This window comes from Pogona vitticeps, chromosome 10 (assembly GCF_051106095.1).
Source record: "Pogona vitticeps strain Pit_001003342236 chromosome 10, PviZW2.1, whole genome shotgun sequence".
NCBI lineage: Eukaryota > Metazoa > Chordata > Lepidosauria > Squamata > Agamidae > Pogona > Pogona vitticeps.
In genome coordinates this window covers 1,603,958-1,631,482 of record NC_135792.1, presented here as the reverse complement: position 1 = coordinate 1,631,482, position 27,525 = coordinate 1,603,958, and the positions used below count along the sequence as shown (strand labels likewise).

The following is a 27,525-nucleotide window of genomic DNA, read 5'->3' as shown; positions in this document are numbered from 1 at the left end:
GAGATTTTTAAAAAGAGAACACACAGTCTGCATGGTTTTAAAGATTTTTTAAATTAATCTTTTATTAAAAAAGAATCTGTAAAACAAGGTACAAATAATAATGGTTTTTATGTGTATGTCCCCCTATTCCTAACAATATATTCAAAAAGAAGAGCAAAATGTACAGATTTAAAAACAAAGAAAATTACTTTTAAAGGAAGAAGACCATCAATTAGATAGTAATTATACAATCAGCATTAAACATTGGAAAACACAGAGCAGGAAGCAATGAGCACTGGGCATGGAATGACAACTCAAAATCAAAAACTGATGACTTGCTTCTAAGATGATGATGATTATTACAGTTATAAATGCAACAGAAGAAAACAACCTCTTATTCAACTGTATCTTATGCATTGCCCGGGAACAGGTGTAAAAAATGGAATAAGACATAGCAAGAAAGGCTGGAACTTGTCTTTAGACATACTCAAAGAGTTTATCACAATGTGGTCACTGCAATATTCACCTGCAATATTCTGGGGAGTCATAAACTTGGGCCACCCTTTGTCCAAGAGGACAGAGAACTAGTGGTCAGTTTTTAAGGTGGCGGGGCAGAAGTACAGGGACCAACCAATTCAGAAGCCCTTAAAAGCAGGAGTAAACAGGTGTGCTTGCTGGGGGTGTTGGACTACAAGGACCAGGATCCTCTGCTATTAGTCAGGTTGGATGTTGCTGATGGAAGCCGCAAATCCAGCGGCAGATCCTCAGAGCATCCCACTAGACTTCTAGGCCAAGGAAAGGGAGATTCTGCAGCATTCACTAACGGTAGAAATAATGCTTGCATGAAACCCTGCTTCAGTTTCCAGGATCTTATCAAGTACTGCCCACCTTTGCAGTCATAAGGCCAGGGGGTGAAGAAGAAGTTGAAATCCTCTGGTACTCCAATTTCTTCCCCCGTGTCAATTTTTTACATTTATGCTGTGCTTTTGTAGAATCGTACAACACATAAAGTGTCCCTAGAATCATCTTTGGTTAACGCGTTGGCATCACAGTGCTAGAAGTCCCTGAAGTGTGTTGCTACTGGGGAGCAGGTTGCTCCCCAAGAATTTCATAGCTTGGCCTGCATATCACCAAACTGTAGTGCTTGAAGGCATCATAGGCAGAATATGCTGTGGCTAAACATTCCTTTTCATTTTTACATAATCCTCCTTATTGCATATCTTTTTTTAATGTTGGATGAGATATTTATGATTTTGCAATTTACTGCCAACTGGTGGGTTAATAAAATAAGTAATAAGTGCAGAGCAAGGAAGGATGAAAGGTCAAAACTCCAGATGCCCTGAAGCAGAACTTCTCAGCCTTTCTGGAGATCCTCTTCCTTGGGTGAATGACAGCGGTTTAAGAAAACCTGTTAAAATGCCCAGTTGGAGTGCTTCCAGTCAGACCTCGTTGGGGGAATTCCCTTCTCCACTTGATGTTTCGTTGAGAAATGAAAAGATCAACCATTTTGCGATGGCAGGCCAAGCATGAGAAGCTTCCAAAGCATGTAACGGTCACGTAACGATTCCAGTCCTCGTGCAGGAGATGGCATTGCCTCAGTCTACCCCAAGAAGGGCGAACATCAGAACTGAGTAAAGTTTTTGTAGAGTTTTGATAACTTAATGAAAAGAGAATCACATCAGACCCACTATTGGCTGCTGGGGAAAGATGGTGTGATTTTTTTCTCTGTCAATCTCTCTCTCTCTCTTTTTCTGGCATACCGAAAGCTAACACCCCCCCCCCCCCAAAAATTCCCATCACACTCAGTCATCCTCTTCTCCCCCTCCGTACATGTCTGCTAGCTTCTTGAAGCGGTTGCCCCAGTCGTTCAGATAGTCGTAATCTTGGTCTCGGTCTCCATTGGAGGAATTGAGAGAACTGAGGGAGGTTGCTTCGGATCCGTTGCCCTCGTAGTCAAACACGAGCAGAGAGTCATACGGCGGGGCTGTGGGATCGGTGTCCGCGGCCTTCAGGTTCTGGAGCAAGGGGATTAAAAAACAATAGCGATCGATTCAAGTTGCTCTGCGTGAGAGCAATTAAGAAACAGAGGCCGTAGCTCACCATGCATGCAGAACAGATCAATCCCCAGCAGCAGGTAGAGCTAAGGAAGGATCTGGCCTGGAACGCTGTTTGCTGCCAGTCAGAGGTGACACTAAATTGACTCCCTGTCAAACAGCTTCCCCTGTTCGTCTGTTCTTAAGGGAAGAACTACAGCTCAATGGGTGAACAGCGGCTTGACATGCAGCAGATTATAAATTTAATCCTGGCCTTTCCACATGTAGCTAAAAAGCATCCCGCATGAAACATTAGTGACATGCTGCTGCCAGTCAGAGTTGGCGATATTGGACTAGATGATAAAACTGCATGCGTTGCCCTAGAATTATGATAAAGACTATTCTCTTAATAGGAAGGCGATAGATACTAGGTTATTAGTAGCACCGGCAGGAAGCCTCAGGTCAGCCCCAGCTTTAAGGGCCAGAGTCAGGCTCCACTTAGCTGCACCACCAAGTCCCACTCACCTCGTCAATGAAATTGCCGATCTCGTCGGGATTGGCCGGGCGTGGACGGTACTGCGGGGCAGCCATGAGAGTCGGGGCAACATCATTGCGGGTGACTTCGGGGCGAGAATCCAGGCCCCGATGCAACTGAGTCAGATCATAGTCCTGAGAAGAGAAGAGACTATCAGGAAACAGATGCCAAAGGATCAGAGTTACGGACAGAATCTTGCTGGAACTTCCATGGTTTACAGCCAGGCAATGAGCCCATTTCAAAATTCTCAAAGGGGACTGTCCGGTGTGCTTATTAAAGGGGATGGTTAATTAAATCAAAACTGCTAGGGTTGCGCAAACTAAAAAAGGAAATTAAAATAAGGAATGTGACTTGGGAACAACTTGATTCAGCTCAGATTTCTTGGACTGTGTGCCTCCCTTCATCCCCAGCCAGCACGGCCACTGATGGGAGTTGTTGTCCAATATATTTAGCCTGGGGAAGACTGGTGCAAAAGGAGCGCCAAGGAGCATGGTCAGCTTGGTAGGTGAGTCAATGGGATATAATATTAAGCAAAGGAAAATGGAGGCGTGGGAGGCAAGGTAAGAAAAACTTCCTGGGGAGGAAGAGAATTTTCACCAAGCCATACATTTGATCTCCTCTGATTTTGGAAGCTAAGCAGGTTCAGGCTCAATGATCCTGCGGATGGGAGACCACCAAGTTTAGACTAGAGGTCTCCAGATGGAGCGGGGAAAGAATCCTTCAAGAACTGATGGCTGCCAGTCAAAGCTAGCAATACTAGGGTTATTGGGCCAAGGGTCTGATTCAATCAGGCAGTCCCCTATACTGCTCAGTCCTCTAGTCCTCCTGGGGTCCAGAGTTCGAGGCCCACCTGGTCTTCCTCTCCACCGCCCTCTTCGTCATAATAATAGACGTTGTCCCGGGTGTCATCCTCAGGGGGAAGCAGTGGCTCCTTCACCACCTTCCTCCTCCTCACGAAGAGCAGCAGGAGCAGCAGCAGGACTGGAATTTAAAAAAAAAGTTGGAGAGGTGACCATGAGTTCCAGCAACTGTGCAGAGGGTGCATCTTGAGCCAGGAATCACCCACTGCTTTCCAGCAGGGTGCAAATCCTCCTTGGGCAGCATGGAACAGAGCAACCCCATGCGACAACCCCAGAGAGAGACATACGGGGTATGTGTTTTATCAGACCCAGCAACCTGGAAACGGGCCGGCTGCGTGGCACAGAGAGACAGCGGCCAAAGGATTTACACATGCACCAAGTTGCTAGCTCTCATGGTGGCAGAAGAAAACTCCAAAGGAAACACACCAGGGAATAAGATGCCTTTTTGCCCAGCTCCCAACAATAACACCGTCTCCTCTCCATGTGCTGTTCTCCCACTTCCTGGAAGTTCCCGGTATTAAAACTGTTTCTCCAGTGGTGCTTTGAACGCATATTTCAAGCTACCATTTTCCTTCCAGCTGATTTTGGCAGAGGCTGGAGGGATCAAGACTTGGGAAATATATATCTATATTGTGTGTGTGTGTGTGTGTAAGATGACAACAACTATCACTCCCCAGCCAGCTTGTATAGCCTTGGGCAAAAGCTGTACAAAGTCCCAGGGCGCCCCCAGAAGAAAAGAAAGGTAAACCACATATGAGGACTCTCCAGCTAGAAAGCCCTGAAAAGGGTCACCATAAGTCAGAACTGACTTGATGACACACAGTTATCACAGGTCATTTTTAAAAAAAGATAGTTCTGTTGTGATTAATTGAGGAATTCCAAGGATTGATGTAAAAATTTAGCAGGTACAGTATCTGGCAGAAGCAGACATACTGGAGAGGAGTAAAGCAAGTACCAGCAAAATTTATGTGGATTATCTTCAGTCCGTCCACATGGACAGCAGGAGCCAAACAAACGGGCGCAAGTTACTCCAATTGCAGAATCTGACTTTTCAGGATGCAGAATTTAGGTTACTGTGGTGCTAACTGAAAAAAACCACCCTATGCACAGGACGTGTCAAGGGTCTGACTCATCTCCCTGGTGGCCTGCAGGCTTATGGGGGCAGCCACTGATCGCTACATGCAATATTACTCACTCAAAAAGGCCAGGATTCCACCCAGGATCCCCAGGATGGCTGGGACTCCCATTCCGCCCACCGCATAGGCTCTCTTCTCACAGTTCTTGACTGTCCCCTCACAGTCGCACACACGAGCTTTGACCATTGTCGTCTGGGAGAGCCCTTGTCCGTCCGTCAGCTTCAGGGCAATGCTGTAGTCCCCTGGCTCCAACTGCTTGATCAGCTGAAGGGACAGATTGTCCTCTGCGGGAAGAAGCAGGGGAGAGAATACAACCCAGGAGACCGTTAAGAGCTGCCATGGCTGTCGTTTTGCCCGGAGGGGACAAAACAGACTTACTTTAAGCCTCACTTGTTTTAAAAGGCGTCTGGTGGGTGCCACGGGCCATTTCACGGCTTTTTAAGGCCCTTTCTGGCCTGCCTGAGGCCCAGGAGAGGGTTTTTTTTTCCAAAGCCACTAGTAATTTTGAAAAATGCGCCCACCGGCTCAGGAAGGGTGCATACAGCCTACGGACTGCCCTTGGCTTGTTCCAAGTGAACAAACATTTCAAAATTGTTGACTCGCCAGTTAGTTTTCACAGAATCAGAGAATGACGGAGTTGGAAGGGGCCTCTACACCCATCACCTCCAACCCCCCCCCCCCGAGCTCAAGGCACAAATTCATCCTGAAAATAATCAGCCATGAGAACACACGTCTTTCTCTGTTCTCTTTCCAGCTGTATGCACTGAGATGGAAGACTTGATTTTCTCCAGCGGGCAACACACTCAGCACCACCGATCAACCTACCGTTGTTCACCTGGACGGTCCAGTTCGCACTGGAGCCCAGCTCAAGCTTGGCAAAGAAAGGATGGGTGTTTGGAGGAATATCCTTGTCCACAATCTTCAGGACTTGAGTTTCGGGGTTGTGGCTGCAGATGTCAAAGACCCTTGGATCTGGTTCTGGTCCATTGTCGTTCACATCCTCAAGGTGGATGAGAAGCGTTCCCGTGCCAGTGGCCGGTGGTGATGCTGGACAGAAATGGCAGTGTGACTAATGGCACAACCCCATGTGACTACTTAGAAGTAAATCCCACTGAGCGCCATGAAACGGGCTCCCATTTAAGTGGGAACAGGAGTGAGATCTACAAATTTGCATCCCCAAACTAACATTTCTATTCATTTCTGACTTTCTGCTTTATCCAGTGCAGAGCCCGGAAGGTTACTTTGAAAAAGGAACTTGTGTTACTTATTGCTAGAGATTAACAATAAATCCTTATTATTATTACTGTTACTCTGCGAATAAAAGTCACAATATGGCTTTTTTGCATTGCATTATCTTTACTTGTATGCTGTGAATCATATAGAAAAATGATTCCTTCTAAAATCCAATTGTGATATTGCACTTGGAAAATATTTATAAATATGTAATAGTCCACCCCAGCTGCCCTAGAAAGGGTCTCTTTCTGCCTGGTGCAGGCTGAGAAGCACAACCCAAAATGCCAGCTTACCGCTGTCACTTGCCAAGAAGATGGCCATATAGGTGTTGTCTTGAATAAATTCCGATTCTCTGTCCAGTGGGGCTTTAGACTCTATGATGCCATTTTCTGGGTTTATTTTCAGCCAGCCTGCTGGGTCGCTCCCAATGGAATACCTAAAATAGAAATCATTGGGGAAATTGCCACAGAATTATCAAACCAAACACCTGCCCAGTTGCTTCTCAATTCCGCCCTTCCAACCATTCCCCTTAAAAAAAGTAGTGGCCATTTTGACAGCTGCAGGGGGTATTTACCCCCTCTTACTGCAGTGGTGGCTGGTGACTCCAGTTCCAGAAGCACTAAGAATCCACTCCAGGTTTCACTCTGCACTTCACAAGACTTATCTAAGGCAGTGAACCTGTTTCAGGGATGGCTTTCAGCACCACGGATAGCTCCTCGCCTAGAAATTATGCTGTAGGGTTGCTCCTAAGCACAGCTGTTTCCTAATCCTACTTGAAAAGGCCAGGGACTGAACTGACAACCTTCAGTGTGCAAAGCAGCTGCTTTGTCACCTTTCCCACAAGATACAGGAGCCTCAGAAGCTGCCCTATACGGCATTAAATCCTTGGTGCATCTAGCACAGTGTAGGCAACACGGACAGGCAGGAGCGGCTCTCCAAGTTTCTTGCAGAGGAGGATTCTCTCCTAGCCTTTCTTAGCCACGCTGCCTGCCTGGGACTGAATTAGGGACCTTCCCAAGCACCCTTCTCTCGTACCGGATGGTCTGCTGCATGAACTTATCGGGGTCCTGAGCGGTATATGTAGCCACTTGTTGCCCAACAGGCAAGTCTTCGCGCTTATTCACTTCCTTTACAGGTGGAACAAAAACAGGAGCTTCATTGACGTCCTCCACATTGACAGTGACAGTGGCTGTGGAGGTTGGGAGAGTTACCGAGAACGGAATCTCATTCACCACCGTTATTTGTAGAATGAACTGTTTCCGCATCTCGAAATCCAGGCCCTTGAAAGGATGCAAGAGAGAGAGAGAGAGACGGTCCCATTAGGATGGGCAAGGAACACTCACCCCCACGATGACAGTGCCAGGTGGGACATCCCGGGGGGGGGGGGGCGTTGATAAGCTTGGGAGCAAAAGAACTGACCACTCACTTTAACGGTGGTCAGGAGACCATTGTTGTTTTCGGGATTGGTGGACACAGCGAAGTTTCCCTCCTCGTTCCCTCTCACGATGGTGTACTTCGCTTTCCACGCCAATGTGTTCTCCTCGTCGGCATCAACCACAGTTAGCGTGTCCACCAAGTAGCCCACCTCATTCTCAGGGACAGTTGCAACATACTATGAGAAGAATGACAACATTTGGATATCAGTGGCATGGCCGTGGGCCGGGGGGGGGGAATGGAAAGGCCTGTTCACTCTAAGGCAAGGGTTCCCAACCCCATTTTAAAAACTGTATGCAACACAACAGCAGCGGTGGCTGTTCTGTGTCATTTATGCAAAAAAAATGTATATATTCCTGGAAATGCAATAAATGTCATGGATACCAACAAAGGCGATCACGTCTCCTGGGCTATGTCTAGTTGTTGCAAACCAGAAAGAAACAAGCAAGGATTTACACCTCTAGAAAAGTCCAGACAAGTATGAGCAGTGCAACATGTACACAACTGCCAAGAAGAGGTGGGGAGAGCCCTGACATTACCGTGAGTGGGTCAAAGATTGGCGGGTTGTCATTTGCGTCCGTGACAGTGATGACCGCTTCCCCTGTATTACTTAAGCCTTGTCCTAACATGTCGGTTGCTTGGAGGACCAGCCTGTACTGGGGGTATTTCTGGAAGAAAGCAAAATAATATTTATGACTCGTCAGCTGCATCAATGTCCTGTTATTCCAGCAAGACCCTCAGGCAGGTCCTATAAAGCCTGCATGAAAAGCTGTGGTAGACTCGTGAAGATTTCCCCAAAATGGGGGTCCTCAGCCTGTGCTGCTGCACCACAAGCATCCGAGCACTTACTTCTCGGTCCAGCCCAGTGGTGATCACACTGATTAAACCCGTCTCGTTGTGGATGGTGAACATCTGGCGGTAGGGTTCTTCCGGGGATTGGCTGATGATGGAGTAGGTGATGACCCCGTTGTAGGTGTCTATGGCGTCATCTTTATCGGTGGCTGACACATTCATCACCGGGGTGCCTAGCCAGATAAGGACAAAAAGGTTTGTTCTTTAAACCCATGGCTTGAGAAAGTGCAGCGGAGAACACCCCAGGGCCAGCTGGCAAGAAGATGACACGGGTAGGGCTGTAGAGCAGTGGTCCCCAACCTTGGGCCTCCAGATGTTCTTGGACTTCAACTCCCAGAAATCCTGGCCAGCAGAGGTGGTGGTGAAGGCTTCTGGGAGTTGTAGTCCAAGAACATCTGGAGGCCCAAGTTTGGGGACCACTGCTGTAGAGGATTTTCCAAATTACACCATTCTTGGGCAAAAACCTGGACCTCCACCTCTGAAGAGCATCTGTGGAGGGCTGTAGGCTCTCTGCCATTAGCACAATCCATGCAGGGAAGAAAGCTTGGTGCCTGTGAGACTTTAGCTGTGATATTATACTCTTTTTGGAGGAGTTTTAGGGATGAGACACGGGTAGACAAAACGCATGTCCATAAAATTAGCACAAAAAGGTTACAACTCATGGACGGTCCATGTTCCTTTCCCCCCTAACTTTCCCATCTCTCAGTGTAAGGTCTGTGTCCCCCTCCATCCAAAAAAAACCCCCTAAAAATATAAATACTGGATTCACTGACAATTGATTGGATTGCTCACTCTTTCCTGCTTAACGGAGCCTTGCCTGTACAGCGTACGGATGGACTACAGAAGGCAGCAATTGTTGCTCAAACACCCTCTGTCTGAGTGCAGAGGTTACCTGGTTTGGCTCCTTCAGGTACAAATCCTTCAAAGACTTTCTCCGTGAACTGTGGCCGGTTGTCATTCTGGTCGGTCACTTTGATGATGATCTCCATGGGATCCTCCACAGGCTGGCCATTAGAAGACACCGCGTGGGATAAAAGCTAGAGAAGAAGGGTGGGGAAAAAACGTCAGGGCCCGCTGCTCTGATGGAAATGGCCAAGGCCCAGTTTCAATGTCAGGAATATTGTAAAAAAGCAAATGTTTCACAAGGAGAGCAAGAACGGACTGTTTTAAAAGCAGGGGTTTACAGCTGTAATCAAAATTATTCAACTCCCCCCTCCACTGCAAATCAGGTTTATTGTCAAAATTCACAGACTTTCAGTTGTGTGCAATGAATAAATCAAACAAAAGCAATTGAAACAGCTCAACGCAATGAATGCTTCAAGAGGTTCCCCCAAATTCAATTGATAATGCAACTTTTAATCTTCTGTACTTAGTAGAGCACCTTTTTTGCTGTTATGACCTGCCACAAACAAGATGCATAACCAGACACCAGCTTCTGGATGTGTTCCTGAGGACTCTTAGCCTGTTCTTCATGACTAAAGGCCCCCAAGTTCACTATTTTTCTAAACCTAACAAACTTAAGCAGCACCTTTGGCTTCAAAAGAGCCCTGCAGCAGCTGGATCAGCCCCTAAAATGCATCGCGTCCAGTATCCTGTGCCCACCACGGATGCCCAGATGGGAAGCTCAGGAGGAGGATGGGAGCACCACAGCACCATCCTGCTCATATTCCCCAGCAACTAGCATGGGCAGCCTTTGCTGATGTGGATCGTGAAGGGAGGACACCGTTAGGGGGAATTATGTGAATGTGTTTGCTCTCTCTTTAAAACTGCCCACCGCCACGACATCTTGTCTCAGTGAGTTCCACAGTTTTAGAAGTCTGCTGTCATTCTGCTTCGCCCAACAACTCCCTTGGGTCCTAGTGTTTTGGGAGAGGGGGAAAAGGGGGGAAGCTCCTCATAGCCACCTTGTTGCACTCTTCCTTCTTTCATCATCTTCTCAGGGGGTGGTCCCAGAACTCCCTTCCAGGAGAGGCCAAGCAGGCAGGCAGGCAGGTGACAACTTTATTTGGGCAGGTTTTGAACAGCTGACTAATGGCTCAGCAAAGGGTTTTCACTAGTGGGTGCAGGATTTCTTTGCAATAAATCTGTGTGCCTTCAAATGCTTTTACTCTTCGTATTATGGATTCTTTACTTGTATTTTGATGTGCTATTACAGTATGCGTGCTTTTATTTATTTATTTATTCTATTTGTACCCCGCCTATCTGGTCAAAACGACCACTCTAGGCAGCTATCTGTCCCTATTTTTATTCTTTTTCCAAACCGCTTTAAGTCCATATTTTGGGAGGAAAGTGAGATAAGCGCAGTGCAATGCAATGCAGGGCAGGAATAAAATAAGATAATCAAATAATATAATCAAATCAAATCAAACAAAATAATAAACAAGCAGCACAGAAAGACTCACAATGTATCTGTCCTTGGCCTCCCTGTCAAGTGGACGGTTGACCATCAGCCTGCCATTTTCACGCTGAATGCTGAAGACGCCGACGGGGGGGTCGTCCGCCCCCTCCCCGGTGATGCTGTAGAAGACGGTGGTCTCTTTCTCTTTGTTGGATTTGATCTGGGGGCCAAAAGCAGACAATGGTAAGTTGAGGCGCTGGTTGGCACAGTCTCGGAGAGCCACCGGGGTGGGTCAAGGCAGCCCTCGGGGACCCCCCCAACGTCCTTGCCTTCCTCACCCCCAGGGCATCTTTCCAATCCTCCATCAGATTCTCCACACTGGGGGATAGAAAGCACGTGGCAGGCTCATGTGGCAGGCGGGCGGCCAGCCAGCCTCAGGGAGGAGACTCTGTGGCCCAGGGAGTCAAGAAAGCAAGAGGGATTACTGGAGCCAGGCCAAGCCGGGGCACCTTCTACCTGGCGGTTTTGTGGCCTGGACACTGTTAAGGTTTTCCAACAAGGTTACAAAAAGAAAAGGAATTTGCTGAAGGAACGGGAGTTCAAGTCTGTCAGGCCACAAATGCACAAAACCACAGAGGAGGCCTAAAATTCCACAGGGATGATGAAGGGCTACGTATTCATAAAACGGCGTACTTTGGCGGAAAGGTCCCACCGAGCTGCTAAATGGCCAGACGCTCGATGCTGAGGGTCCGTGAGCCGTCAAGTCACTTCTGACGATGGGGACCCCTTTTAGGGTTTTCCAAGAAAAGAGTGCGCCAAAGCGGTCTGCTTAAGGCCACACAGGCTGACTCTTACCTGCAGTGGGGAATCGAACTCCCAACCTTCAGCTTACCTGAACCAGAAACTTGGGAAAAGGGCCCTTCTCATTCTCTGAGCAAACAATGGGCGGGATGACCCAGTCCCTCTTCCGCCTCTTCAGACCAGGAGCAGATTTCGGGAAAGTCAGCACTTCCGGGTTAGCGATCTCGTGGTGATCCGGCTCCTGTCAAGGCCAAAAGACATCAACGCCTGGTTCGGCAAAGCAGGAGCAGCCCCGAGCGTTCGGTCTGGGACCCCTCCGTGCCTTGGAGGTTCTGCTGGCCTCGGCACCCTGGATGACCTCTCCAGACCTTCGCTCTCCTTCTCTGGGTCTCCAGGTAAGGTGACAAATCTCAGGGCAAGAGGGAGAACCCAAAGATTTGATTTGGAGGGGCGAGGTGGCTTTCAAGCCTGGGCGCCAGGCACCACCCACCCCACACTGGTGCCAGGACTCCCTGGCTACTTGTAGGTATGTTGCCTCTGTCTGTACACTGTGTCCACCCCTGAGAGCCCCCCAGGGAGGCAAGCAGGGCTGAGGAGGGAGCTGGAGAGAGGAGTGGCGGCACAGAAGTCTGCATACCCCATGTCTCTGCTGCTGCTGCTGCTGTTGGGAGTGGCGGTGGACGAGTCTGCGCTCCAGGAGCCGTAGCGTCACCCTGGCGGAGTGTTTCCTGCCCGCCTGATCCCAGGCGTGGATGAAGAAGCTCTGGTGTTCGTGGCGGAGCTGCCCGGGCCTTTGGACCACCACGGCGCCATCCAAGCGGACGTTGAAGCGCGAGTCATCCGAAATGAAGGGGACCAGCTTCCTCTCTGGGCAGTCCTTAAACGTCACTGTGCCAAGAGGGGGAAGAAAGAGCAGATGTGCCCAGCGGTTAGGGGTTGCTTGGCCATGCGGCCTGCCTGGTGGATTGGGGGGAACTGAGGTCTGAAATAGGAGACTCTCCCTGGATCCAGGAGGGTGTGTGTCCCCCCCCCCCAGGTAAGGCTTTGGAGCAGGACTTGCTGCAGCCGCCAGGGGGAGCCAGCGCTCCACCTTGCTGGGCTGCAGGAGGCGGCGGCGCCACCTTTTTGAACACAAACAAGGTGAGTTTTCCCCCCCCCACCTGTCGCCACTCCCAGTGCGCAGGCGCACCAACCGCCCAGGGAGACTGCACAGGGCTGGAAGAGTTTGCTGCCAAAGTGAAGACAGTTGGCATTCTTGATCTCATTACCATCCCCACCACCACCGTCTCAAAACTGCAGAGCTGGAAGGGACCCACTGGATCATCCAGCCCAGCCCCTGAGAAGGAGGCCCAGTGGGGGAATCGAACTCTCGCCCACCGGCTTCACAGCCTTCCCCTGTTTTCCTGGCTCCCTTCTTCACACAGACAAATTAAAAAAGCAAATCCTGTTGCTTATTTTACAAGGGAAAAAAATGCATGTTGAGCCCTCTCAGTTTTTGCATGTTGTGCCCCTGGAAAGGAGCTTTCTGTGCTCGGCCGATTCTCCCCCTCCGTTTGGCTTCCTTCCTTCCTTCCTCCGTCGCCAGCAGAGAATGACTCGGCCACACGCTCTGCAAATCGGGAGGGCTACTCAAGCCCTTTTGGGGGTTGAATCTCTCCCCTTAAAGGATGGAAGGAGGGACAGAGTCAGGCCAGACCGCCTTTTTCCTTTCCTTTTGCTAGGTCTGCACAATTGTTCCACTCTCGGGCGTCCATCTCTGCCTTCGACGGAACCGCGGCCATGTCCCAGGTCTCCTTTTCTGCCACGCTTTGTGCCTTCATGTGACGAAGAAATGCTCGCCCACTGGCCCTGAAGCACCGACGGCGTCTGACCCGCGTTTCCCCTCAGCCCTTGCTAGCTTGAGACTTGGTGTGAGGAGGAGGGAATCGCTTTGCAGAGAGGGGGGGAAAAAAACTAATGCAGGCAAAGGGTTAACAAAGCAGCCTCGGGCGCTTTGGAGGTAGGCAAACCCTCCAGCCCTGGGCGGGCCCGTCCGGTCCAGTCCATCATAGCAATCTCTTGAGAAGCCCTAAGTCCTTAATGGACTCCAAAGCAGCCTTTTCAAAAACACAAAAGCAAAAAGAAAAACTGGGCAGGGCCATGAAGAGATGTCAGAGCAAAACCATCCAGATTTTCCTGGAATCCAGAACGCTAGGGTTTCAGCGCCTCTGATACTTCTCCAGCCACCTACAGTAATCACTCGGAGGGCCTCTTTTTTCTCCTCCTTCCCTCAGAGAAGGGCAACGTAGAGTTTTCTGGTTTTCATTTTTTTGCAGAACCAGAGTGGGCAGACAAGATGGGCCGGCCAAAGGCTGCTTCAAGATGATGGCCTGGGGCTCAGGGTTATGCCAGCTTTGGCTCACGCCTGATAGACCACACACTGGAGGGCTTCGAGCCATGGGCTAAATTAAGGTGGGAACGCTAGGATGCCCCCCACCCCCAGCCCCACAACCACAAAGCTGAAAAAATAGCCTTGGAGTCATCATTGCCCCCACTACCACAGCCGAGTCTACCTTGCAGGGGCGTAGCAAGGGACAAAATCTGATGTCCCCAACTGAGAAGGGGAGAGCAGTGCAATCATTAGCAGAAGTGAAGGGTTCTCCGCTGAATGAGCAAAATCTTCTCATGCATTTTAGCTGGGAACAATCAAAACGAAGATTTAAACAGCACTATCATAACAAAGAGGTTTCTGAGGTACACTTCCTCAGAAACAAACACAGAGATAGAAGGGTCTCACAGCTGGCTGTTCTGAGGTATAAAATCACACAAACTGCAGTCAGAAATATCTTCCTTCCAGGGCTGAACTCTAAATTTCAGCTAACCCATCACTAGTTCCCTGTTCCAGGAGGCTTTTAATTGAAATAGCATCAACTGTGGGTCCTGAGAGCAATTTTTAGAGTATATATTTTACTTATTTTTTTTTAAACTGAATTTTGATTATTGTAAGCTGCCCAGAGACCTTTGGGTAGTGTGGGTGGCACATAAGTTAAACAAACAAACAAACAAACAAACAAACAAACAAACAAACAAACAAACAAACAAACAAACAAACAAACAAGGAGATGGGAATCCTTAACTACTGAAAGCCCCTGATTACCACCGCATGCACTTCTGCACCAAAAAGTAGCTTGCAGTTTATTTTGTTCAGATTGGCTAAACATGGGCTTAATTTCAAAATCCAATTTCTCGGGCACAATATTTGAGTGGTTTAATAACCACTTTTCTTTCGTCAGGAACACCGTTCTGCCAAAATCATTTTTTCTACAACACTACATTTCGTGAAAGGTAACCTGACCTGTGTACTTTGGCCCCCTCACACACAAACAGTGGTAACTTGGGGGGGGGGGAGAGGAAGGTTTTCTCTGAAATTAAACATTACACAAGATGGTTCTGGGAGAAGGTGAAATAGATCACCCCCAATAACTGCTCCCACCAAATCAGGAGCTTCAGCGACTGTAATGTAAATAATCTTAAGAAGTCAGGGTGTTTTAAGATCAAGAGGGAGCCTTGCCCTAAAGATTAACGAGTTTTATGTGGCATACGCTCTCCTCGGCTGCCAGGCGCATCTTTTTCACATCTGACAGAATCCGAAAAGAGCTTATGCCAAAGTTTGTCTGTAACTCATCATATTTTGTCATCCTTGCTACAACGGACTTAATGGGGTTATACGAGCCATCCCGTCAAAATGGTCTCTTTAACGCTGAAAAACTCAAGGAGGGAGGCTGGGGGTGGGTTGGGGTGGGGAGGCAGCCAAGGCTTGGGTTAACGAACCAGCAGAAATATCTCCTGCTTTCACTTCCCGTTAAGAAAGTCTGGAACCATTCCCAGAATTAAACAAGCACTCTTCAACTCCGAGTACAGGATTAGAATCAAAGCTCTAGGTCCAGCTAAGAAAAAAACATCAGTAACCCCGAATGACACGCCAAGGATATGGGCTTCCATTGCAGTCCCTTCTCCAGCTCCTATAAGTCAGGCCTTGGGGCCACACTGACCAATTACAAGACCAGGTGTATTTTTTTGGAGGGGGGTTCAGTTTTGGTAGATTTGGAAGCAGACGGGCCATCCTGAGGAACACAGGTGGAGGAAACAGCCAGAATGTGGTGTGCCAGGAAAAAGGAACTGGTTTGCCAACAGGTGACAGCTGGCAAGGAGGAAGCTGTCCAGAGATTTGAATGCTGGGCTGGGGCATCATCATATGTGGTACAGGAGCCACCCATGCAACCTGGGCAGCTATTTGCACGGAAGGAAGAGCGGCAGCTGGCGGGCGGGTGGGCTTTTCCTGCAGCTCCCAGTTCCTCCTCTGAGCGGTAGCCATAAAGTCTGTTTTGCAGAGCATAGAAATCATCCTCGTTTATCCCAGACCGCTAACCCAAGGAGGGCCTTTACGCAAGGGGCTTTGAGAAGTCTGTGGTAGCTCAGGATGACCAGACTGGTTTAAGAGCGGACTGGCTTAAGAGCAGAAACTGCCCTCCCCAGCCGTTACTCTCGCTTGGCATGCTACCGGGCCAAATCCTGCCTGATGGCCAGACCAAGAATCCTGCAACAGAGCTGGGGGAAATGCTACCGTTTGCTCGAGGTTGCTTGATGCTCCGTTAGCAATACTTGCCTGGATACCACCCTGCCTTAGCCGGAAAGTTATTGCCAAGGTTGTGCCCGAGGAGATCCTGCTCGCCTACAGGGAGAGCGGTCACTAGATCCTGGAAAAGGGAGAACCCATAAGTATCTACCTGCCAGAATTCCCCGCTCAAAATGGGGTGCTGCTTGTAACCTCTCAAGTTTTTCCCTGAGGGATCCCCACTGCTTAAGGGGCAACCCCGTCTCCCTTATTTTTATCTATGGAGGATGCTGTATTTACTCATTCTGGAACCCAGGACTTCACCCCTACACATGAGCACCTGCTGGGGGTGGGGAAAAAAGGGAGGTATAAATGCACTTATTATTTTGGCACACACAGGCAGACATGCTGTGTTGTAGTGCTGGGCAGTTCGTGCTTGAATTACACTCATCTACTACTATGCAGTTTTTCCTCCCTCTTCCCTGGAAAAATTATGGCCCCTGGTCTGCATGGACCCAAAAGCAGCACAATTCTGCGTCCCTTTGATCTGCAGGTATTTGAAGACAATGGCCTGCAAGCCGGTGTCGTTCCAGGTTATTTATTTTTCACAAATACAGGTTGCACTCAAAGCCGGTTCTCAGAACAGGGCAAGTGCAAGAGAGCGACAGCACATGAAACTGCACGGCATTTAGCGCTGAGGTTTCAACAGTTACCATCCGGGTGTGCAACTGTCACACGTTTTAACGAACTGCCTGCCATGAAGAGCTCAAAACATGCCTCCACAACGGCAAAAGGTGTGCAGTAAGCCTGCACGCCGCACAGCACCTTAGCGTTCATGCCCGTAATTTCACGCACACACGTGTGTTAGGAAGGGCAGGGCAAGATGTACGTTTTTAGCCCATCCTTCCTCAACCAGAGACGTCGAACTACAGCTCCCATGATCCCTGGGAAGAGTGGTTGTCCCCAGTAAGCAGGGTGGGGTGGGGGACGGAACCGGAGACCTCCCCCTGCAAAGCACCCGCCAACACTTCTGGGCCTTCCCTGCCATGTCACTCTTCTTCAGGGAGAGGCCTGAGTTGTGGGTGTCTCTCTCTCTCTTCCAAAATCTTGGGGGCTCTTACAGCCTTTCTGCTCTTCACAAGATTAACGACTTTTTAAATCATATTGAGTGCAAGGAATCCCCCCCCCCCAAGGCAGGGCCACTGTTGACTCTTCCGAAGGGGATTTTTCTGCCAAGTGACTTTGGGTGTGGCTGATTCTCTCTCTCTCTCTCCTTTTTATGTCTCCCCACAGGCAAGTTTTGGTTCCTAGCTTCTCCTCTTCTCTTTTGTCTTCATGCAGCATTGCCATTACAAAGGCGTGGTTTTTTGCAGGACAGGCTGCGCCACTTTTCCACGGTGAGGGCACCCCAGGCAAACTCAGGCGAACCCACCCCCTGCTTCCCAAGCCCGCTATCTGTGAGGGCGCCACAGCTGCCAGGAGCCCCCCCCCGACCATCTCTGCACCAAGGCAGAAAGAGGGCCACCAGCCACAGAAAAAGTCCAGCACCCCCCTCCTCAGGAGGGAAGGAAAGCACCAAGCGGGTTTGTCCGGCCGACCTGCTTTAGAAAAGGAACGTGCTTCTACTCTGCCATGTCTAGGCAGGACCAAACACACCCTGAGCTAGCCGGCAGCTGTCACTCTCGCCGCCTGGCGCCTCCAAGGAGGGCGTTTGAGACCAGCTCAGAAAAAAGCACAACACGCCCCACATTTGAAGGGCTTGGGGGGCAGCAAGGAAGCCACCTGCAACAATGGATGGCTTTTTCTCCCCCTTCCCAGCATTTATTTGCCTTTTAACGATGTAAGCTGCTTTGGGTCCTTTTTAAGGAGAAAGGTGGGGTAAAGATGTTTTAAATCAAACCAAATCAAATATTCAACTAGAGAAAAGGGGTTGCAAGAAAGCCAGCTTGGATTTTTCTCCTTTGCACGGAGAAAACCCCAGGTTTCAATTCCAGCACCTGCAGTTTAGAAAAAGGATCAGAGAGAGGTGATAGAGAACAACTCTCTGCCGGAGAGCTACAGATTTCAGGCCCAGGATGTGAAAAACAGGGCTTTCTCCGTTGCAGCCCCTTAAGGAGGGAATGCCTTCTCAAATGGGGGTGTTATCCAGGATCCGCCCCCACTTAGCTCCTAGTTAGCAACAAGAGCCCTTGTTTTGGATGGCATTTAAGGTCAATTTTAAAAACTGACTTTCGGAGAGTGTTTTCGATCTGCTTTAAAAGAATATTTCAACTTTTTTTTAAAAAAAATTAACTTGTCTAATCTTTTCTAAATAATTTTAATTTTGGGAACTCTGCTGGGAGAGAAAAAAATGAAAATCATTTAAATAAATAAAAACATGCCCACTGTTGCATCAAGATGCTTGGGAACAGGCTCAGGGGCTTCCATGTGAAATGCTGGCCTCCTCTTGTATCTAACCCTAACCTTTCCTCCCTCCCCCCAAAACAAAGCATTGATTCCTTGTGGGTGTTGGAGGAGTGGGGGGGGGGAGAGAGAAAATGGCAAAAGGCCGTGGGATACACCTCCAGAGCAACATAAAACTCTCCCATCTGCAGCCTCACCATGAAATCAATATCTTATCTGAAGTCTCAGGGCGGGGGGGGGGGGAGGGAGGGCTAAAATAACTTGCCCTTCTCTAAATAAATAGTCTGGGAACAGGGCCTTTCAAAAGCCCAGCAAGCAGAACGAAAACTTTGGCTTAATTCCTGGGCATGGAGGGAGCAGCTCCCACCTCGCTGCTTCATGGCCAGAGGAATAGCAGAGGATGCTCAGAAGCGGCTGCTGATTGGGAGATGGCAGGCACCGTGGCTTTGGAAGGCTGCGTCCGCTTCAGAGCCCCGAGAAGAAGAACGTAAGAGCTTTTGGCACAACACCAAATAAGGACACACCAGCATCCTCTCTGGATGAAGCCTCTTCCTCATGACTCGGTCCCTTTGCACAGAGGGAGGGAGGGAGGGAGTCATCCTTCCTAGGTCCCAACTAAATGTGAGCCATCAGAAATATGAGTGTCACTGCCGACTCAGCTGCCCCGTTCAAAGACGCTTAACAGGGAATGGCCAAGAACCATCAACACGACAGGCCACAGCAGAACTTCATGGAAGCGAATTCCCCAGATCAGCGGTCTGGCCGCCACCCGCCCACGCTGCTCCGGCCCTTGCTGCCCTCTGGCATCCAGGCCCAGGCTCTGTTTGAACAGTGACGTCACCTGAAAGTTTCACCCGTGACTTCCAAACTCGTCCTGCAAGAGTTTCACCTGAACTTTGATTCAGAGAGCTGTCATCTATTAACGCGCAAGAGAAGCCGTACAGCCAGTGGAAGCCGGCAGGGATGGGAGAAAGAGAGGAAGAAACTGGGAATGTGCAGCTTTGTGGATGCGTCTCAGTCGCCTCACACGGACCCACTTTGAGCAGAGGTCACTCCAGATGCAAACCAGCCAGGAAACAAAGCAGAGGAGCCCCCTTAGAGAGGCTGGCAGAGAACTCGTAGAAACCTACAGGACAGGTTTCACATTCAAACCCCCAGGAACAACTCATTTCCATTTAAGGGAAACGGAAGTCATTTCTCTCTGCTCTCAAGTGGAGGTGGGGCAGCTGAGCAGACTGGATTTCTCCCTCAAGGTGGAAAACAGGAGGCCAGGTGGACTCTCTGGCCCTCTGGGTCCACCCTGAGACCAGGAAAAGCGTCCGGTTGCTGCCTTCCTGGGGTAACAGCTTCTGTTCCTTGAATCAGACGTTTCATGTGACCCCCCCTGAGCTTCCATGGATGGCTGCCCATTTTTTTTTTTCAGAAGCTGTGCCAAATTTGGCTTGTTCATCTTAAAGGTAACACAAGACTCTGCTGGTTTGGGGATGACATGTTACAGACAAAGAGGGCTGGAAACTGAGATCAGAAGGGCCGATCCATTATCCCCCCCCCCAACAACGTAACAGGTTTTTCCACCTCTAGCAAAGAGGAGAAAAAACACCCCAAAATAAAGCAAAAACTGATCTTCCCAGGCTGAAGCAAGAATGTGCATTCACCCTAAACCTCCTGTTTCATAATTTGGTCTCTCTTTTTTTGGTGCACGACTCTCAGAATTCCCACTGAAAATGGTAAACATTTCTGAAACAGCCACGATAGTAACCAGGCTAGGTTTTTAAACTGTGCAACACATCCGCAGAGGCTCGCTTGGGAGCCCTTCCCCATGCATAGATCCTACTTATTTTACAGGGAGCTGCAAAACTTGAAAGAAACCACAACCCTCCACCATGCCCTGTAAGGTTCCAGCCCTGCTCCTCTCAGCGGGAACTCCAAATTATCAGGGCTGATTTGACACCGTAGAGACCCAGATCCTAAGCCATGCTTGCTGTCGAGCAAGAAACAAGGGGGTGCCTGTGGATGCTTCATTTTATTTATTGTCCTTTCTTTGTAAAGTCTGTTTGGGTTTGATTTATTGCTACAAGTTTCTTTTTAACTGAGCGGTATGCCTTTGTAGACGTTACATGTTTCTTTTAATGCAGCATGTTGATCTACCGCGGAAAAGCGAATGGATTAAAATATACAAGGCTGTGTATTCTGTGACAGGGCACATTGTAGCGAGGTTGCCCTGTTTAGCTTCTGTTTCGTCCTCAGTGTTGTTGTTTGTACCAAGTGTTTTGTTTAGAAAGAGATCTTGGTTGTTTTTTTTTTAGCTCTTCAGGACAGGCCCGCAAGCCCTGCCGATGAAGGAGAAACAGGGTGGCCGCTTTATCCCCCCACCCCAGTCTGTTACATTTTTTTTTTTTTTGCTATCTGTTACATTTAGGAGCCAGCTAAACTTTCCAAAAAAGAAAAAGAAAACCCGATCTAGGGATGCGGAGAAGAAGATATTAGCATCTGGGCCTCTCCTTGTGCACGGACAGGTTAGGCAAAGGTGTTTGCATCCACCCAGAAGAAATGAGTCAGGGAGATTTCATTTCTCCTTCCCTCCCTGTCTGGCCCAAACAGAGCGTCTCCTGATAACGCGTGAAGCAAGGAAATGTTTTCTCCTGCTGAAAGTTGCAGCTGATGGATAGCCCCAGATGGACAGCACAGATTGTACCAGTCCTGGACCACCAAGAAGAGACCTGGTTTGCCCTTGAAGGGTGAATACCTGAGCTTGATTCAAGTGCCAGAGTGTAGCACAGGATCTTGTTCGCTCGTTGGCCAACATGAAGGGAGGGTCTACCGTTTCGTTGCCTTCCCACCTGATACTTCGGGGTGCAAAGCCAAATAGAGGCCACGCTTCCGCTTAAATCACAGAACTCTCGAGCTAGAGGGAACCCTAAAGGTCATCTAGGCCAACCCCCCTCCCAACTGCTGCAGAGGTCCACCCCTCCAACAGCCCACCAGAAGGGGACTCCAACTCTGTCTAACCATCTCCAAAGACAGAGAGCATTGCCCCGTCTTCCGAGGTGGCCGATTCCACAACTGAATGGATTTACCACCAAGAAGTTCCTCCTAAGGTTTAATCGGACTCTCCTTTCTTGCTCTCTGAATCCACCGCTTTGGAATTTAACCTGGGGCAGCAAAAGGAGGAGCCCTGCTCCATCTTCCCCAGCCGCAGCCCTTCCCATATTTAAAGATGGCTAAAATCAGGAGGGGGGAGTTGGTGGGGGTCTGTCCCTGAGGGCATCCTGGGTGTGCAGAAGGGGTCCCAGTCCTGTCTTTGGATTGTGCTCAGAAAACAAAGGGTATGGACCGCTCCCTGGCTTGGCTAAAGTGGATTAACCCTCAGAAGAGGATCTGCCAGAAGGCTCCTGCACTTGATGGCCTCTTTTCATCATCTTCCAGCTCCCAGGAGCCAAGATGCAGAACTGTTCGCGACACATCCTGTGGAAAGGGTACTATGAACGAGACTTGTCATCCTACTATCTTTTCAAGCAGCACTGACTATTTATAGACTGGGGTTTTTCTTCCTCCTTCCTTCTTACACACGTCTATAAAGATCTAAGATGGGATATAACCAAGAGCAGAGAACAGAGACGAGCGCTCGCTCAAGACTCCAGATGGGCAGCAGCTGGAAAAAGGCACGAGGAGAGGCGTGCGGATTTGCGGGTATGAATTACAATGCCCAGAATCCCCCTGCCTGGAGAATTCCGGGAGTTGGAATCTAAAAGACGCTCCTCTGCGGTCCTCCAGCATCCAGACCAAAGAAGAAAGATGATTGCCCTCATCTTTGGAGCAGCCCTGGGCCAGGAATCAGGAGCCCCTTTGCAAGGCAGAACCTTCCTGCCTTAGCTGGACTGGGGGGGATCCCACCTTTCTGATTCTTCAGTCCTGCCCGTAGCTACTTTTCAGGGCTATCTAATTAACTTCAGTCTGGACCCCAGATTTGGGCTGAAGCTTATTTACTTTCACCTACCATGGGGAAATTGCTAGTTGGTATAAATCAAAGATTTCCCCTCTCCACCATTCAGAAATTGGAGGCTCAAACTTTGTTGAATTATAATTTATTTTTTCAAATGTTATCAATCATTTCAGATTCTGCTAATCTGATCTTTGTTGATTTTAGAACTCTAATTGTCAGTGGTCATTTCAGACACTTCCAATTTGATTTGAACTGTGTTTTTACTTCACTCGGTAGCTACTCTGAACTCTAACCAGAACCGCAGACAAACGGCCTCCACATTTGTCACTGCAGAAGGAAGAGCCTTATATTTTATATATCTTTTAATGTGAGCATTTGTGGGGACGTCCACTTCATGTGTGTGTGCGTGGGGGGGGGGGGAACAGCTGAGGACAAGGGAGAATATCTTGCTGAGAACTACCTGGCGAGTTGATGCAGGACGACATTCGAACCACGGACTTCCTCTTTCATAACTCCACAACACACCAGATCTCAAACATGTTGCTGTGTTAGCAAGAAACAAGTGTCCTTGACTCACCAGCCACGCCCGGCAAAAGAGGTTGCAGGGGGCGCTTGAGATGGGCTTCTGAGCAGCCGGAAGCGGCAGGAAGTTCAATGAGTTTTAACACAGGCAACAACTTTATTCTGTTTTCCTCTGATTTTGCAATACTATGAGAACAAAGTCTTGTGCACGCACAACTACAGACAGGGGAACTGGGTCATCCCGGGTAGGAAAAATAGCACCCTCTCTAAGGTGAGGAGAGCAGAAGGGAAGGGCATTCAGACGGAGCAAAATAGAGGCAACAGAATCTTTCAAGGGGCTTACGAAGAGTTTTGTGTAACTCACGGGCTTCTATAACCTCTTGTTTGAGAGAACCTCTGTGGCTGTTAGACTGAATCAAAATCTTTTGGGATCACAACTGTTCTGAAGCAACCTGGGTATACAGGGAGAAGTGTTCATATTTACAAATGAGAACCTCTGTAAATACAGGAAAAGACTCCTGGCCTAATAGACTGATTGGAGAGATGGTTTTTCTTTTTTAACGTCCTAATCTTAGGAAGCCGCTTCCTTTTTATAATAGAGTGCAATGCAGAATGAAAACAGGCCTACATTTTACCGTCCTCCCCCAGTAACTACCTTAGGAAGCAGAGCATGCTTTGTCAGGTAAGGTCCACCTTGCTGGGGATTCTGTGCATCAAATCCTTTGAACACCTGTGTCAAGTTTAGCCGGTTGGTCAGGGAGGCTTCAGTATATGTATCTCTTTGAAGTAATTAAACATCACTAACCACCCTCTTTTCTCTTTCACAGAGAAAAGGATTTAAAAGGCTTTTTTCTCCTTCTCTAGGCCAAACTCAAAGACATCTTGATGACTCAACAATCATTGCTAGTTTTCACAGTGCCCATTATCCCCAGGTAGCATGGGCATTGTAGTCCCACACATCTGGAGGGGAAATATAAAGGGAGAACTACTCTAGAAGGGTTATATCCTGATTATATATAAGATTTCCAGTACTGTTCTCTTCATAATCAGTGAAGACAGGAAAAGAGAATTCCCCTAAAATCAGTTTCATAAAATGTTAATTCATCATCTCTTAATAAAATAACCCAAATATGACCAAACAGCTGTTTTTTTAAAGTAATAAGCCCCTTAAGGTATAGGATTTTATTCCAGTGTCTGCACCAAGACCAACGACTATTTCTTATAGGCTAAAGCTCTCTCAGATAATGGTTGACTTTAAAAATAATAATAATTCAGTCAGAGGGATGAGGGGAAATAAGGGGCTGGAATATTATACAGTATTTCCCTTTGCATTTGTTTTCAGGAATAAATTCACGAACAGGATTTGGTAATTAAAATGTCTGTCCGTTTTCTCTTGTGTCATACTGATAGAGAAAGCAACTTTTAAGTGAAATGAAGCCAGGAAAACATATTTGAGAGACACCTGCATTCCACCTGGGGTGTGTTCACAGAACACGACTAGTCACCAAGAAATCGCAGATACAAAACTGGGCACCAATTCAGGAGAACGAAAGTTTCATTTTTGAACAACAGATCATTGCAGGTGCTTACAAACATACACCATGTTAAACTCCACCATCTTTAAAGTCCCACAAGACTGTTTCCTGATTTTCCCGCAACCATAATTCTGTTGGGTTCCAACACGCTACAGGCCACCCACTGGAAAAAAAAACTTCAGCAATGAATTCAGGATTATTTCTATGATCAGGGGACAAAGTCAGTTGTCAAACCCCGACTCTTTCCATAACAGAAAAACAAAGGAGACTGGAAACACAACTCATGGGAAGCAAAGTAAATGATTCACTGAGGCATATTGACATAAGAGCGCCCACAGCTTGCCTCGTCAGCCTAACGAAACTAATGATAAGCAGGGATGGGGCTGCCAGGTAACCAGCCAAGAGCAAGCCTCAAAGTTCAAGCGAATAAATGTAACTTGCACACACCCAAGCCGGGGAGGGCGGCGAGCGAGCTGAGACCTGCCGGCTTGCTTGCCTGCTTCCCGGGGCCCAGCCAAATTCCACCTTGCCGTTGCTGGAGGGCAGAAGGGAGTCGAAAGCAGCCCTTCCTTCATGCTTCCATGGCTTGAAAGCAACGAAGGAGAGAGCAGGGCTCAAAATGAGGGCTGCCATCTCAGAATGAGAAGCTAGTTCAGCAATGACTGCGAGCTTTCGCCCTTAGACACGGTGTGCATCACCTAGGCAGGCCATGCATTTTACATAAATAGCAATAAACAGCTTAAGTAGTGATGGTCAATTTCCTGAAGCTGTTTCTCCAATGTGGGAAAAAGGAGCAGTGTTTCAGATTAGAGACCAAAACCCCGTTGTCTCTAATTTGCACCAGGAGTAAGAGTTTTATAGCTTCTTAGGTTGAGTGTAGGTGGACAAAGACTACAGATCCCAGAATCCCCAGATGATGGGGATCGTAGTCCAAAAGAGGAACTTTCTCAACCTTTGGGGTAGGGGAATCTGGCTAAGACCCTGAAGTGATGAAAGCCAGATCTCTGCCCTTTGCACTTCAGAAACATACACATTTAATGGTAGATCCTAAAGGGACCCCAGAGGCTGTCTAGTCCAGCCCCATCAATGCAAGAAAAGGTACCACAGAGTTAGCACACCCCTGGCAGAGGGTCACCCAGCCTTCTTGAAGGAGGGTATACCATTTTCCAAGGCAGTCCGTTTAACTGTGGAGCCCCTCTTGCTATCAAGAAGCTCTCTCTGTGCTTCTCTGAAGATTGTCTGTTCTCCTGAACACTCCCAGAGGTGGGTTATGGTTAGACCCATTTTAGAAAAAAGGGGAGAGATCACCCCAGTGGAAGCACCATCAGAAGACCTAAGCAAGTCCAGCCTTCTCTCTTCCACCGTATGTACGCTATTTATCATAGTGTCCTTACAGATTTGGCTTTGTGATTTGATACCCCACCTCTTAGACAGTCGTTTCCTGGAAAGAAATGTGGGTCACAGTTCACTAGCAGAATCAGCAGCAACCACGTTTCGGAAGCCAGGGCCATACGCTCTGGGGCTTTCGGAAAAACTCCGAGATGACATCACAGAGTGATTCATCCAGACCAAGATGAAAGTTACTTTTCTTTTAAAAAGGAAGGTGGCTGGCGGGCTGGATCATCAAAGGGCAACAAGGCCAGCCTCTTACATCACAGCGGACAGCCCTCCCAGGATGCGTCACCCAAAACAAAGGAACTTGGTGGAACCAGGAAGCCGGCGAGTGTGCCAGGGAGCGCCTCTTACCTCTGCCCAGCACTCGGCCCCTTTCCAAGTCCCGCCTGGGCACAGTGAAAGTGTACGTCTTCGGATTAAAACCCGGCTGGCAGGGGCCTGCGTCCTCCTCACAGAGGCACCTTGTCACCTGATGGGGAGGAAGGAAAGCAAAGAGGAATCAAAAGCCGCCCGAAAGCCACTCCCTGGGAGGTTAGAGGGGCGAGAATCCTTGATGGGAAAGACACCCCTGCCGGAGCATATTTTTCTGAACACACACACACACACACACACACACGAAAGGTAGGAGCGAACAAAAAATAAAAAGCCTCGCCACGACCAGAAGTGACCCTAAAGAAAGAGAAGTGAAACCATTCCACTTGCATTACTCCCCCCCCCCAATTCCAAAGGCGAAAACACATCAGAAGCACTTCTTATGCCTGTATTTCTGGGACACCGTCCATTTTGTGCCCAGAAACACGTTTGTCTGGAGTTTAATTTGGCCCCCAGGACGGCGAAGATTTTTTTTAAAGCCTGCTTTATGAACTATTTCAGGAGCCACCAAATCCTCTAAACTGTTCCTCCCAAGAAAAATCAATAATTAGTAAAAAGAGGACACCTAAAGATTAGGTGACCCCACCCCCTTGTGCACCCCTTTTCATCAAGGCTCCCAAGTCACATCCAGCACAGAAGTCTTTGGTTGGGGCAAGAAAAAAAGGTCTGCAGCACAGACGTCTCTGGCAGACCAGACGGCCCTGTTTGTGGGGCTCACCCTTGGAGACTGGGCAGCCCATTGCTTAGGGTGGCACTGCCTCTAAGGTGCCTCTCGGGATGCAGAAGGTATCTCCCCAGACAGACGCCCTGGTCGGGAAGCACCAAAACCAGGAGAAAGTAGCCACTTAACCTTTACACCCTATAGCAAACCTCTGGAAAGTTACTTATCAGAACCAGGACGGTCAAAATCCGCAGCTCCTCCAGGACGCAGCACAAATGTCAGGTGTCGCCCAACCACACCCTGGCCTGTTCTCAGGCAAAAGGGGGGGGGGGGGAGAGAATCAAGGGCCAAGCAAGGGGGGGATCCAGGGGGGGGAGGAGAAGAAGGGGGTTCAGCTGTGTGTGTGTACCTGGGGAGGGGGATGTTTCTGAACCGGCCCTGGAGAAGGAGCAGTCGTATCCGGAGGCCACGGGAGAAGACCACCAGGAAGTGGTCGTGGCCAGGTGATCAGAACTCATAAAAGTTCCTTTTTGGGGGGGGGACTTACTGCTCCCAGAGTCTCCTTTGTCCATGTTGGCCGGGAGGGGAGTTCCTTTTGCCCAGCTTTGCTTCAAGATCACGCAGAAGCGTGCTTCTGAACATGGGCAGAGCGGGGCTTCCTCCCGCGAGAGGAAGGCTGCGGGTGGGGGGAAGAGAGCGAACCCCGAAGAGCCCTCCCCTCCCCTCCCCTCCCGTCCCGTCCGCTCCCTCTTACCTGGAGCAACAGGAGGCCGAGAAAGGGGCTCAGCCCCGACCGGCGTCCGCGCGGCGTCCCCATCCCAACCGTCCGAGGCCAGGCGAGCGCAAAGAGGTTCTGCTCGCTCCGGGGCAGGCAGGCTCCGGCTACAGGTGGAGGCCCC

General features: G+C 49.0%; 1 protein-coding gene across 1 annotated transcript; it reads right to left on the bottom strand.

Annotated features, from left to right (window-relative positions):
- Positions 1 to 32: 32 nt before the first annotated feature.
- Positions 33 to 27,525, bottom strand: LOC110076337 (B-cadherin). The gene is made up of 16 exons (XM_072980844.2): positions 27,381 to 27,525; positions 25,945 to 26,062; positions 11,839 to 12,089; positions 11,293 to 11,442; positions 10,465 to 10,620; positions 8,955 to 9,099; positions 8,060 to 8,235; positions 7,750 to 7,878; positions 7,203 to 7,388; positions 6,812 to 7,056; positions 6,070 to 6,212; positions 5,369 to 5,590; positions 4,603 to 4,827; positions 3,398 to 3,528; positions 2,538 to 2,681; positions 33 to 1,994 (listed from the first exon to the last, which is right to left on the bottom strand). Exons 1-16 carry the CDS (start codon positions 27,441 to 27,443, stop codon positions 1,782 to 1,784), a joined length of 2,697 nt encoding a protein of 898 aa, XP_072836945.2. The 5' UTR covers positions 27,444 to 27,525; the 3' UTR covers positions 33 to 1,781.